The sequence below is a fragment of the Schistocerca serialis genome, chromosome 7, assembly GCF_023864345.2.
Source record: "Schistocerca serialis cubense isolate TAMUIC-IGC-003099 chromosome 7, iqSchSeri2.2, whole genome shotgun sequence".
Taxonomy (NCBI): Eukaryota; Metazoa; Arthropoda; class Insecta; order Orthoptera; family Acrididae; genus Schistocerca; species Schistocerca serialis.
The window spans coordinates 386,849,196-386,864,647 of NC_064644.1; the positions used below are offsets into that span (position 1 = coordinate 386,849,196).

A 15,452-nucleotide genomic window follows, 5' to 3' on the forward strand; every position below is an offset into this window, starting at 1 on the left:
AACCCGGAAGGCGTACACGATCAGAGGCAGAGCCACGTGTGAAAGCACCCACGTGATTTACCAACTGACCTGCCTACACTGTGATGCATTCTATGTGGGAATGACCAGCAACAAACTGTCCATTCGCATGAATGGACACAGGCAGACAGTGTTTGTTGGTAATGAGGATCACCCTGTGGCTAAACATGCCTTGGTGCACAGCCAGCACATCTTGGCACAGTGTTACACCGTCCGGGTTATCTGGATACTTCCCACCAACACCAACCTATCCGAACTCCGGAGATGGGAACTTGCCCTTCAGTATATCCTCTCTTCTCGTCATCCGCCAGGCCTCAATCTCCGCTAATTTCAAGTTGCCGCCACTCATACCTCACCTGTCTTTCAACAACTTCTTTGCCTCTACACTTCTGCCTCGACTGACATCTCTGCCCAAACTCTTTGTCTTTAAATATGTCTGCTTGTGTCTGTATGTGTGGATGGATATGTGCGTGTGTGCGAGTGTATACCTGTCCTTTTTTCCCCCTAAGGTAAGTCTTTCCGCTCCCGGGATTGGAATGACTCCTTACCCTCTCCCTTAAAACCCACTTCCTTTCGTCTTCCCCTCTCCTTCCCTCTTTCCTGACGAGGCAACAGTTTGTTGCGAAAGCTTGAATTTTGTGTGTATGTTTGTGTTTGTTTGTGTGTCTATCGACCTGCCAGCGCTTTTGTTCGGTAAGTCACCTCATCTTTGTTTTTTTTTATATATATATATATATATATATATATATATATATATATATATATATATATATATATATATATATATATATATATATATATATATATATATATATATATCTGAGCCAACGAGGACACAAAGGATAGTGCAATTCGACTGCAGGGACTATCTCACGCACGCCTCCCATGAGACCCATATTCCCAACTTAATGTCCACACACTACATTTGTAGTGCCCCTGCTCATTACACTCATCACATGTCCGAAAGAACAGACACCATATCTATATAAGTATATAGTTCTGGCAATACTGGCCATGACCTCCTTCTTCAGTGCAGATGCACACATATTACCCAAACTCTTACGGGACTTGACAAGAATGTCTTCCACGAGTAATGAGTGTGTTGGGTAGGGACACTACGAATGTAGTTTGTGGACATATAAGGTGAGAATGTGGGTCTCGTGGGAGACGTGTGCAAGATAGTCCCTGCAGTCACACTATCCTCTGTGACATCGGTGGCTCAGATGGATAGAGCATCTGCCATATAAGCAGGAGATCGCGGATTTGAGTCCCAGTCAGGCACACATTTTCACCTGTCCCCATTGATATATATCAATGCTCGTCAGCAGCTGAAGGTATCAATATATAATTGTGTTTCCTAAAAAAAATTGTTTTATTATGCAATCTAAAGAATTATCATATTTATTTAGTGTATTATTTCCTCTCTTTGACAGAAATTCATGGTGTTAATTTTATCTTCAGTTTTAGTTGTAAACAATACTGAGGATTTTATTTGCTTTTTATACCAGGAGTTTTGTCATTTCATCTATAATTAACATGTTTTTCTCAGCTACGAAGAGAATTTTTTCTCCATGCCTAACATTTCTAAGTCACTTATGTATATTAAGAACAACAATGATCCTAAGTTGCTGCCTTGTGGAACTTTTCTATTAATGTATTTTGGATCTGATAAATGTTTTACTAAGTTATTGGTTATAAGATCTGCTTCTTAAGAAAAACACTGCTTTTTAATGTGACACAAACATTTTTCAGCACCTATGCACCATTGTCAGTGCGTTTTCTTTATTAAAATCTGTGAAATGTGAATGTGTTTTGCATGATGCCTAATCTACAAAAATTAGGTCTAAAGAACAGTTTCCATTTTACATTCTTCTGCAGGACCATTTGTACATTATCATGCACTGGTAGCATGTCATCTGCAACCAAAAAACAGTGTAATAATTTACTAAAAAATTCACTGTGTGCAAGTCCCTTTACTATCTTTATGCCTTGTAACCATTTTTATAAATATGGTTGCAACCATTCATTAGCTACCCTTCTTATTCCTAATGATTCTGTCTTCTCCAGTAGAATTTTATGACTGACATTGTCAGAGACATTTTTTAAATCTAAAAATATATCTGTTAAGCAGTTCATTATCTGTTGCATGTAGTACCACTTTTATAATCACCACTGATTCTGTACTTCTACTATTTTGGAACCAAACTGCACTGTTCTCACGTAATTCATTAGTCTTTCTTTCACAACTGGCTACAATTTTTGAGAATGGTGACAGCAGAGATACAGACCTGTAAGTTTCTCTGTCTCTGGTGTTACCTATATGTGGCAGAGGCTTGTTTTAACTACTGTGGAAAGTTACCTCTGCTGTAGGGCTTATTTATTTTGTTAGTTAAGGGAGCTTGCATGCTGTCTAGGCATTGTTTGAGTATAAATACTGGCACTTCATCTGTGTGTGCTGACTTTTATTCTTCTGCTATCTTGACTTCAACCTCTTTCATAGGCAACACCATATTTGTATTTGTTGCATCATTATTTACATAAACTGCATCTGTGTTCCGTAATTTTTATTGTAACTTTTGCAACATTATTAGATAAATATTCATTTTCAAAATTTGCTAGTTTCTGTGGAACATTTATCAATTGACACCTGTCCTTTAAGTTGTAATGCTTTTGTTTATTTTTACCTGTTTCCTGTTTTATGACCATCCAGACAGCTCTGCTTTTATCAGCATTAAATATTATTTTGTTAATTGAAGACTTGTTTGCAAAAAAGAATTGCCCTTAAGTAGACCTTTTTGTAATTGTGGTAAAAGTCTAGGAGTTCTGGCTCACTGTGGCTCTTTTTAATGGGAATGAGTGTCTGGAAGAACTTTCTAGTAGGTGGTGATGTCCGCTTGTTATTTGAATGCCCTACTGCTGTGAGTACTTCTGGAAATGTCTGATCAAAATTCAATTTAAGTAGTGTAGCAAACTCTACAGACTTGAGCTTGATATTTTTTCTGAGTACTTTTCCTCCTATATTAATTTTTAGAATACAGTACATTCAAAAAAGTCTTAGCCATTTTATTTTGAAAGGAATCTTTCATAGGCCAGCAGTTATGAGCTTTTCCAAACCAGCTTTCACTCATACTGTGCAAATGAGATGCATCAATGTCCACTGTCTGTATTTGTAAACACATGAGGAGATGCTTATGCAGAATTTTTAGTTACTCATGTTGCATTGTTAACCAGCCATGCCACTGCATAACTGGGAATGATGCTTATGAGGATGTTATTGATTTATGATAGTGTTCATACTTATGTCTTCACATAGCACTAGTGTACTTTTGTGAATTGAGACTTTATGCATAATATCGGTTGATTTATTGACTGAGACATCTATACTACCTCAAGGTGATGGGTACACACAAAGAATTTTAGTAAATGCCAATATCTGTTAATTCAGAGCTTGGTGTCACAAAATATTTATGCTGAATAACAATAAATATATCACATGTTACTTTAAAGTATTTAATAAATGCGTGGTCCTTTACTCACTAAGGAAGCCCGAAAATAACAGCTTACTTTTGCTTATGACAATAGTACTATACAGCAGTATTCTGTGATGCATGTTACTGTGCTGTTTGAAGATTACAGTCCGTTTTTAATTTGCTGTACTTTTATTTTTATTGATTGAATTCTTTGATGAAAAGTTGTATCTGTGTGTGTTCCAGTTTTACTTTTCATTGTGTCTTCTTTTATCTTTCTGATATCTTTCTGGGGTGTAGAGATGTCTCTTGTGAAATAAGTGGAAATGTTTCTAAATTGCTGGAGACGTTGAGTAGACAAGGGCACCTGTTGTCTGATTTTATTTCAAAATAGGCTTATTACTCCTATCCAGGACAATGGGTCCTTGATTTGAGCGATGCGAGATTTAACTTCTATACTTTCACTAATCATCTCAGCCATCCTTCACTTGATCCAGACACATGGTGAAACCTGTTTTTTGTGTGTACAATAAGACTGTGTCATCCTTCCAGCCTTTCTACCAGCCACCAGTTCCCAAATAAAAAACTGAAAGAAGAAAAATACCAATATGACCAGGTGAATTGGGGAAGAGGGTGTATGAACAGAACACAAAGGCTTGTTATAGAAACGATTTCGCAGAATACACTGGGAATTCCTGTAAATGTGTCATTCACAGTTTTTTTCTATTCATATATTCCATTTAACAGTGGTACAGATCAGAGTATGGAATTTTCACCAACGTGTCTTATAGTGCTACAGCCTTACTTGTTCCCCAAATTTCCTATCTTCTGCCTCCCAGCTTGGTCGCTATTTACTGTCCTACAGTTATCTTTATTACTGTTTCTTTTGTGCTCTTGTTCACTATTGTTTACTTCACTTTTAGTTATTTGTTTTTTATTTTTGTCTCTCATGTTTATCCTTCTATTTTTATTCACTTATTTGCTTTTTTTATGTACGTATTTCTCTCTGTTTATTATTGTCCTTCATACGACAAATGAAATGCTCCCTCTGTTTTGTTTATTTGTGCATTAATTACAACAACAATAATAATAACCCCGTGGAGGCCCGGGAAAAGAATAGGCCTCCGGTATGTTCTGCCAGTCGTAAAAGGCGACGAAAAGAACAAGCCACTAATAGGGCTATCCCCCCTTTTAGTGTGATTAGTTGGTTCAGGACAGAACTAATGAAGCCTCAGACAAGCGCTGTCATGGTCGGGGACGACGCTTGAACCCTATGCCTGTCCACAATAGTAACGACACTGCTAGCCACACGGAAAATGATTTAAATCCAAATAGAGGTGTTTTGCAGGACATGCTTCCTGCAACCACCCTAGAAGGAAAACAGTCAGAGGATGAGATGGTCTGATGAAGTTAACCGACACTTCATGTTCTGTTATTACCAAGCAACAAGCTTAGGAACCAACACAACTGGATACAGATCACAAGTATACACAACATTTATTACCAGATACCCAGAATTAAAATTTTTAACAGAACAATGACTAGCTGATGATCAGATCTGTGTAATAATCAAAAATAACAGGATACCCTAGTCAGAATTAGAAAACATCAAACAACAAGTACAACAAATACTGGAACAAAATAATGTACTGTCAGAAGAAGAAGAAAATACAGTAATGGACTCAAACATCCCAGAGCAAACAAACCGATAACAACACGCACCAATTAAACAATCAGAGGAAAACGAAATCTTAAGACAGCCACCAGAACAAGCACAAATAGAACATAAAGTGACACACATGTTAGATATAGAAGAAAAATTTCAGCTGACATATATAGAATACAAAGACACAAATACAGACATTAGACCATTCTTGCATAGACCACCAAATAACCCACAAGTCAAAACAACAATAACAACTATCAACACAATCATACACAACAAAATAAATGAAAATACAACTATGGAAGAGTTACAACTACTGGTTTATATAGGAGCACTCACTACACTAAATATACACACTAGGCAGAGATCAGAACCAACCAACACACAGAAGAAACCCATAAAACCAGCATGGCAACACAGGCTACAGAACAGAATAGAAAAACTTAGAAAAGACATCGGACAGCTAACACAATTTATAGGAAATGAAATATCAGACAAAAAACGAAAAAGGTTAGGTAAAATCTCAAAAGAAGAAATGATAGAGCAATTAGATGAAAAGAAGCAAAAATTACAAGCATTGGCCAAACGACTTAGAAGATACAAAAAAAGTGAAAATAGAAGGCAACAAAACCAAACATTCAACACAAACCAAAAGAGATTTTACCAGACAATAGATAACACACACATTAAAATAGACAATCCACCAAACATAACAGACATGGAAAACTTCTGGAGCAACGTATGGTCAAACCCGGTACAACATAACAGACATGCACGGTGGATACAAGCAGAAACAGACACATACAAGATGATACCACAAATGCCTGAAGTGGTAATTTTGCAACATGAAGTCACCCAAGCAATTAATTCTACGCACAATTGGAAAGCCCCTGGAAAAGATAAAATAGCAAATTTCTGGCTAAAGAAGTTCACCTCAACACATTAACATGTAACTAAATTATTTAACAGTTACATTGCAGACCCATACACATTCCCTGATACACTTACACATGGAATAACCTATCTGAAACCTAAAGATCAAGCAGACACAGCAAACCCAGCTAAATATTGCCCCATAACATGCCTACCAACAATATACAAAATATTAACTTCAGTCATTACACAGAAATTAATGACACATACAGCACACAACAAAATTATAAATGAAGAACAAAAAGGCTGTTGCAAAGGAGCACGAGGATGTAAAGAGCAACTGATAATAGGTGCAGAAGTGACATATCAAGCTAAAACTAAACAAAGGTCGCTACACTACGCATACATTGATTACCAAAAAGCTTTTGATAGTGTACCCCACTCATGGTTACTACAAATATTGGAAATATACAAAGTAGATCCTAAATTGATACAGTTCCTAAACGTAGGAATGAAAAATTGGAAAACCACACTTAATATCCAAACAAATTCAAATAATATCACATCACAGCCAATACATATTAAGCGTGGAATATTCCAAGGAGACTCATTAAGTCCTTTCTGGTTCTGCCTTGCTCTTAACCCACTATCCAACATGCTAAACAATACAAATTATGGATACAATATTACTGGAACATACCAACACAAAATCACACATTTGCTATACATGGATGATCTAAAACTACTGGCAGCAACAAATCAACAACTCAACCAATTACTGAAGATAACAGAAGTATTCAGCAATGATATAAATATCGCTTTTGGAACAGACAAATGTAAGAAAAATAGCATAGTTAAGGGAAAACACACTAAACAGGAAGATTACATATTGGATAACCACAGCGACTGCATAGAAGCAATGGAAAAAACAGATGCCTATAAATATCTAGGATACAGACAAAAAATAGGAATAGATAATACAAATATTAAAGAAGAACTAAAAGAAGAATATAGACAAAGACTAACAAAAATACTGAAAACAGAATAGACAGCAAGAAACAAGATAAAAGCTATAAATACTTATGCTATACCAATATTGACCTACTCATTTGGAATAGTGAAATGGAGTAACACAGACCTAGAAGCACTCAATACACTTACACGATCACAATGCCACAAATATAGAATACATCACATACATTCAGCAACAGAAAGATTCACATTAAGCAGAAAAGAAGGAGGAAGGGGATTTATCGACATAAAAAGCCTACGTTATGGACAGGTAGACAATTTAAGAAAATTCTTTCTAGAACAAGCAGAAACTAGCAAAATACACAAAGCAATCACTCATATAAATACATCAGCTACACCACTGCAATTTCATAACCACTCCTACAACCCTTTAGATCACATAACATCAACAGGTACGAAGAAACTAAATTGGAAAAAGAAAACACTACATGGCAAGCTCCCATATCATCTAACACAGCCACACATCGATCAAGACGCATCCAACACATGGCTAACAAAAGGCAATATATACAGTGAGACAGAAGGATTCATGATTGCAATACAGGATCAAACAATAAACACCAGATATTACAGCAAGCATATTATTAAAGACCACAACAGATAAATGCAGACTTCGCAAACAACAAATAGAAACAGTAGATCACATAACAAGCGGATGTACAATACTAGCAAATACAGAATACCCCAGAAGACATGACAATGTAGCAAAAATAATACATCAACAACTTGCCATACAACATAAACTAATAAAACAACATGTTCCCACATACAAGTATGCACCACAAAATGTACTGGAGAATGATGAATACAAATTATACTGGAACAGATCCATTATAACAGATAAAACAACACCACATAACAAACCTGACATCATACTCACCAATAAAAAGAAGAAATTAACACAACTAATCGAAATATCCATATCCAATACAACAAATATACAGAAGAAAACAGGAGAAAAAATTGAAAAATACATCCAACTGGCTGAAGAAGTCAAAGACATGTGGCATCAGGATAAAGTTGACATTATACCAACTACACTATCAACTACAGGAGTCATACCACACAATATCCACCAGTACATCAATGCAATACAGCTATATCTGAACATATATATACAACTACAGAAATCTGTAATTATTGATACATGTTCAATTACCCGAAAGTTCCTAAATGCAATGTAACATATACCGTACAGTTAAAAGGAAGTGACGCTTGATCAAGGTCCGCGTCACTTTCCATTTTTAACCAGACCTAAGGTCTGAGAAAGGAAAGAAGATAATAATAGTAATAATTTTGTGTGGCTCAATGGTCTAGTGCAAGTCTTTCAGTCGGACGCCACTTCAGCAACTTACGTATCACTAACCTACACCAGCTATCCAACACAGGAAAGGAGACCTATAGTTTAATATGGAATCCAAACCATGTGTTGTTCCTGGTAACTCCTCACGCTATTGAGGGGTAGGCTAGGTTGAAACACAGATTGAAAAATCAGTAGTCAACTGAGATTTGATCCCATAACCTCTCAGTTTCCAGGCATGTGCTTGACTAGTAGACCAGCAGGCTGACTTCTTTTATTCTGATAATACTGTCATATGTTCTGTTGGTCTGTTAAGCTGGGTATTTTTTCTTCATCCATTTGTTTAGTTACCCTTCTCCTGGTCTGAGTTCCAGAATCCTGTGGATTAGGAATCCTATTTTAAGGATCATACATTTACTTTGGATTTGCACCTACACTATTCTTTGCTCAAAAGTAATTTTTCATGAGTGTACTTTTATACAATGTGTGTGTGTAGTTGTGCTGAATAACAACTTTGTGAATAAAACTGTTACTGTAATTAATGTTATTGTCACTGTTTTTGACAGGATGTGTTGTATATTCTTACCGGAAATAACCAGTTTTGTGTGTGGAATGCTGTTTGCCGTCCATCCGGTACACACAGAAGCAGTAAGTTTGTTTCTAAGTTTACAAATACCACTTTAGTTTTGTATAATGTCAATTACATGCAAAATTATTACAAAGTTTATTGATGAAAATGTAACTTTTCAGGTTACTGGTGTAGTGGGGAGAGCAGAAACATTATCATCAGTATTTTTTCTGGCAGCTTTCATGTTTTATGCAAAGGCTACGAGGAAGAAAAGAGTAACAGGTAATTTTTTCCTATTGATATACCCATAAGTCTCTTGAGAATTAAAAAAGAAATATATTTATTCATTCTTGCAATATTTGTACTGTCATGCTAAGGAAATAAAGATAGGGCACTACCGTTTCAGCCAGATAAAACTTAATGTTTAACTTGGGAGTATGTGTAATTTGAACTACCTACACCCGTAATGATTCATCTGATGCATGTTTTGGACAGCGATTTAATATTTCTCACATTATTGGGTTTCTTTTTCAGTCACTTGCTGCTATATAAATCATCTCATTTTATCACTGCAGTTCCAGTGTTATCTTTCTTAAACACACAAAGTATCATTTCTTTCTCACCTACCTTAATTTGACTCTTCACAATGAACTGATTCTTCCCTTTCTGTCCCTGTAGTAAAAGTTTGCTGCTTTTACATTAGGACATGGCTACATGGAGAAAGATACATGAGCAACAAAGTATTATAGCTTCTAAGAATTTGTTGCACATGTTATCAGTAAACAGCCTCATGTTGCAAATATGATAAACAACTGTATCTGCCATATTGTCCACTCTGGATTGCTTATGGATGATAAATGTGGGGTTCATAATGTACACTGTAATCCATTAAACTAGAGGAAAAACATCATCTAGTCAAACGATAGAACTGTGATACCCAACAGCTGATTTAAGTAGCTGCAACTATTACCAGGTTAGTACAAGGTGACTAAAAGGAATCTGGCCACAAAAGTGTTTTCTGCATTTTGTGACACAGTTTCTTTAATTGCATACAGCTATGCAATGTTGCCAAAGGTGATCTTTTCCAACAGCTACTGTAAAGACCAGTTCTGTTGCTCATTAATTAAGGTAACATATTTTGTGTCAGGCTTGTATGTGCCAGGCCTGTTTTATGTGGGCCACATGGTAAAACTATCATAACGTATTTGTTTTCAGAGATGTTGTTCCTACAGTATTACACCTTAATTTGGAGATGTTACCTTATATTTTGATAATTTACAAGAAAAACATGCTAGATATTTACCAATATCACAGTTCTGTAAGTGATTTTTTGGTATTTGTTCACAGGTTGGCATTCACTCCTTCTGTCAATCTTGTCTGTTGCAACAGCAATGCTTTGCAAAGAACAAGGAATCACAGTAACAGGCATTTGTGCAGTCTATGAACTCATTGTTGCTCAAAAGGTATAGTTGTATGATGTGTTGATATATCTTTAGAATCAGTAAAAATCTTTCAGTAGCATGAACAAATTGTTTGGTATCTATCCTACTGCATAGATAGAACATATTTTATGACCAATCACACTGATAGTAATACAGAACAAGCTGATGGTTTTGAGATCAATGGCAGTGGATTCATAAAGTGAATGGATAGTCAGAAAAAGTCCAGAGCATAGCAAAGCTGTCTTAAGCATATACAACAGCCCAGCCAGCAATCCAAATCACAAATGTAATACAGTCTAGGTCACAACTCTTGAAGGGCACATAACTAACTACTTCAAAGACTATCAAGAGACCGGCTGGCAAGTGTTGAGTTGTGGTATTTACAGGAAGTCTGCCTCAGCGTATGGCTCCAAATGACATGCTTGTCATGACAGCACATCAAACAGGAGTGAGCTGTGGCAGAAGTATGTTGGTCAAGTATCTGTGACCTGTTCTCCATATTGATACTTGGGCTGAGCACGGAATCTGAATCACTGCATCAGCTTTAATCAGCAGTATTGCTAAGCCATGCGCAGCAGGTTGAAGGGGTGTGGCGTCTCTGCCCATGTAAAAATTTCCAGGCTCTGTGCATTTGCAGGAGTGGACCAGTAGGTGGTGAGCAAGCTGATGTGTGCTTTCCCAGAGTTGGTTGTGTTGTGACAGTGCCGCCACGACAGTACGCACAAACGGCGATAGAGGCGCTCCGCAACTCGGCTGAGTGCGGGAGCGCCACCTAGCCACAAACGGCGCCGGCCGCATGTCATGGCACGGCAGTCGAATAAGAGATACTGAGTTGTTATCATGTAACCAGCTATTGTTTCTAAGTGAGTGTGTTTGAAATCCACGCAATTATTGGTGATTAAAGGTTATAACACTTTTTGGTGATGAGGATGGGATATTTTCACTGCGTTGTGGATTTGTGTGTTCGTGACGGGGCAGACATGGAACAGCTTATGCAAGTGCTCATTGACCAACAAACACAGCTGACGGCTGCTATTCAGGCACAACAAACACAGCTGACGGCTGCTATTCAGGCGTTGTCGACGTCGCTTACTCATCGTCTGTCTTCCTCTTCTTCGCCTCCATTCCCTCCTTACGACAAGGCCGCTGAAGACTGGGAGGATTATGAGAAGCGTTTGCGGCAACACTTCTTGGCTTTCAGTGTTGTCAACGCTCCTATGTGTAAGTTGTTATTTCTATCTTGGATTTCCCCACGGATCTATCAGCTGCTATCTCAGTTAGCCCCTCTGCGGGAACCTGCCTCTCTGTCCTTCCAAGAAATGTGTGACTTATTGTCTAACTATTACCGAAAATCACCCATGTCATTGCCGCCCGCGTGGCGTTCTACCGGTGTCGTAAACAGCCCCATCAATCTTACCGGGCTTGGGCGGCGGAACTACACGATCTGAGTAGGAAATGTCAGTTTGTCACGGACACTCATCATGAGTCTTACGCTGATTCAATGGAAAGGGATGCTATTCTACGGCTTTATCCTGATAAAGAAGTTCGGCAACGTGCCCTACAACTGCCAAACCCGTTGTTGTCGGAAGTTCTAAGCATCGCTCAATCCTTTGAAGTGTCTCACACTGCTGGCATGCAAATAGACGCGTGGTGTGATGTAGGTGCTGTACAGTCAACTTTCGACATGGACAATTTGCCTGTTTCACAGGAGAACGAAGATGTGACGGTGGTTCACTCGCATAAACAACGTAGCGTCGGGCCGCAACGCTCGCAGCGAAAACAGCAACTACAGAAGCAGGTTCGTTCCGCACTTCCTTCTTGTCCATGTTCTTTCGTACAGCATGACAGGGCCGCATGTGCAAAACATTGGGCCACGTGTAATTCATGTAGGAAAAAAGGCCACATTGCTTCTGTGTGTCAGTCCCCTAAAGTTCCTGTCGACGAGGACGAGGCATCGGACATGGATGTTAACTGTGTGCTTTCTCAAACAAATAAGTTGTTTGTTACTGTTCGTGTTCTGGTTAAAGACATTTGCATGCAAGTGGACACTGGCTCTGCAGTAACTCTCATTAATTCTCACACGTATTTGGAGTTGGGCTCCCCTCCCTTGTCTCCAGTTACGAGAAATCTGAGAACATAATAAACAGAAAATTCCTATCATTGGCCAGTTTGATGCTTCCACTGCCTACAAGTTTGTTGTTAGGCCCCTCACGTTTTATGTGGTGGATTGTGCGGGCACTGAAAACCTGTTCGGTTATGATGCTTTCCAGTTGTTCGGGTTCTCCATTGATGATGATGTGCACCTCATATCTGAGGATATTCCGTATCAACAGCTGGATGGATTGTGTTCTGAATTTTCCTGCGTGTTCTCTGCTAGTCTGGGTCGTGCCAAGGATTTTGAAGCCCACATTACTCTTAAACCTACAGCTCGCCCAAAGTTTTTCCAGGAACGCCCTATTCCGGTGGCGTTGCATGCACCTGTCAAGGCTGAGATAGACAGGTTAACAGCTTCAGGGATTCTCCTTCCTGTTACCTCCAGCGAATGGGCATCGTCAATCGTGGTGGTTTCTAAACGAAACGGGAGTCTGCGATTGTGTGGTGATTTTAAAGCCACTGACAACGCTCAGAGCCTCGTTGACACTTATTCTCTTCCCCGTCCTGAGGAGTTATTTACCAAGCTCGCTGGGGGCCAGTTCTTTTCAAACTTGACTTATTGGAGGTGTACCATCAGTTGCCGTTGGATGCTTCTTCCAAGGAATTTCTCGTCATCAACACTCCTTGTGGGTTGTATCAGTACCAGCGGTTACCATTTGGCGTCACTAGCGCGCCGGCCATTTTTCAGCGGTTTTTGGAATAGCTCACGGCTTCCGCTCCCAGCTGCATCAACTATCTGGTTGACATTGTTGTCATGGGGGCCTCCACTGAGGAGCACTTTTGCAATTTGCGTTCACTGTTTCGGGTTTTGCATTCGGCTGGGTTGAGGTGCAATCTGGACAAGTCACAGTTCTTCCAACCGTCCATTGTGTATCTTGGTTTCCACTTGTCCCGTGAGGGTATACGTCCTCCACGTCAGCACGTTGTGGCCATTAACGCTCTACCCCAGTCATCTATGGTCAAAGACCTTCAGGCGTTTCCAGGCAAGATTGCTTATTATGACAAATTCATTCCATCCGGGGCGGCGGTAGCTCATCCTCTGCATCAGCTGTTACGCTAAAACATCCCTTTCTGTTGGTCCGACGAGTGTGAGCAGGCTTTTGTCCGCCTGAAGGCTCATTTGCAGTCGGCGCTCTGTCTTGCCACATTCCGTCCGGGTCAGCACTTGGTTCTGGCGACTGACACGTCACAGTACAGCCTATGGGCTGTTCTCGCCCATCGGTATGAGGATGGGTCGGAACGACACATCGCCTATGCTTCGAAGACCCTCAACGATGCGCAACGGCATTACTCACAAATCGAAAAGAAGGCGCTCGCTATCATTTATGCTCTAAAAAAGTTCAGCGTTTTTTTGTATGGTTCTAAGTTTCACCTCATCACCAACCACAAGCCGCTGGTCTCTTCGTTCAGTCCATCGGCGTCACTTCCGGATAAGGCAGCTCACCGCCTGCAACATTGGGCCTTATACTTGTCTCGTTTTCACTATGAGATTCACTATCGCCCCACAGCCCAGCATGCCAACATTGATGCATTGTCGCGATTGCCGATGCGCCCCGGCCCGGTTTTCGATCTTGATGAACTCCTCTGTTTCCACATTGATGAGGAAGAACGTCGTGCGGTCGAGGGTTTTCCACTTACAGGTTCGCAGGTCGCGTCAGCTACTGCGCGGGACCCGGTCCTGCGTCAGGTGATTGGTATTGTTCAACGAGGTTGGCCGGACAGGACCAAGGGCCGGGCATCGGATCCCCTTCGCAACTACCATGCCTTGTGCCTTCATCTGTCTGTTCATGATGGTGTTGTTCTTCTGGCCACAGATGGCGCATCTCCACGGGTCGTAGTGCCAGCCTCTCTTCACAAAGATGTTCTCAAACTGTTGCATGAAGGCCATTAGGGTATTTCTCGGACTAAGTGACTGGCCGCAGGCACGTTTATTGGCCCGGTATTGATTCGGACATCGCCCACATGGTTGCTGCGTGTGGTCAGTGTGCTCAACAACTGGCTGCGCCTTGTACAATGCCCTCTCCATGGCCTGATCCGGCGCAGCCATGGGAACGGGTGCGCGCTGACTTTGCCGGCCCCTTCCTCGGTACTTATTGGCTACTGTTGATTGACGCCTTCTTGAAGTTTCTGTTTGTTGTTCGATGTCCGTCGCCCACCACTGCGGCGACGACACTGGCTTTGTCCAAAATCTTTGCGCTAGAAGGTCTTCCATCCACGATCGTCACGGAGAATGGCCCTCAGTTCTCTTTGCAGGCCTTCCGTGATTTTTGTACTGGACACGGGATTCATCATGTTACAGCACTGCCCTTCCATCCGCAATCGAATGGGGAGGTCGAGCGCCTTGTCTGCACTTTCAAAAGCCAGATGAAAAAATTCCTTAGTGATTTTTCCACAGATGATGCTCTGCTGCAATTTCTGAGTTCTTATCGCTTCACGCCTTTGGGTGATCGCAGCCCTGCTGAACTCTTGCATGGCCGCCAACCGCGCACTCTACTGCACCTGCTTCACCCCGTCAGGCCTTGTGCTGTGTCCCCTAGTGTGGGAAAATACTCGGTGGGTGCCGACGTGTGGGCACGAGGGTATGGATCTCGCCCTAAATGGATTCCAGGGGTGGTCAAGGCTCTTCACAGCCACCGGCTTTGTGAAATACGTACGGACGACGGCATAGTTGTTCGCCATTATGACCAGATGCGCCCACAAGTGGTGGCCACGCCGGTGCCACCGCCCCTTCCTTCGCCTCCACCAGTCCAAGAAGCCAGTCATGTCGCTGCTGCCGATCTACCATCCGTGTTGATGCAGCCGACGTCGCTACCGCTTCCGCATACGCCGGAACCGGCCCCAGTCGCGACTCCGCCTTCTCCGGGACCCATCTCGCTGGAGCACACCCCCAGGTCCACGACACCTGTGGATGCTGCTCCGGAGTTTTCACCCA

At 40.7% G+C, this 15,452-nt stretch overlaps 1 protein-coding gene across 1 annotated transcript in view; it reads left to right on the forward strand.

The window, feature by feature from the left end:
* The window catches only part of LOC126412198 (protein O-mannosyl-transferase Tmtc3), a 126,691-nt gene that overhangs the window by 38,579 nt on the left and 72,660 nt on the right, over positions 1-15,452 (forward strand). The window contains exons 5-7 of the mRNA XM_050081680.1: positions 8,923-9,004; positions 9,107-9,206; positions 10,272-10,387. Coding sequence (XP_049937637.1) covers positions 8,923-9,004; positions 9,107-9,206; positions 10,272-10,387 — 298 coding nt within the window. The remainder of the gene's footprint in view (positions 1-8,922; positions 9,005-9,106; positions 9,207-10,271; positions 10,388-15,452) is intronic.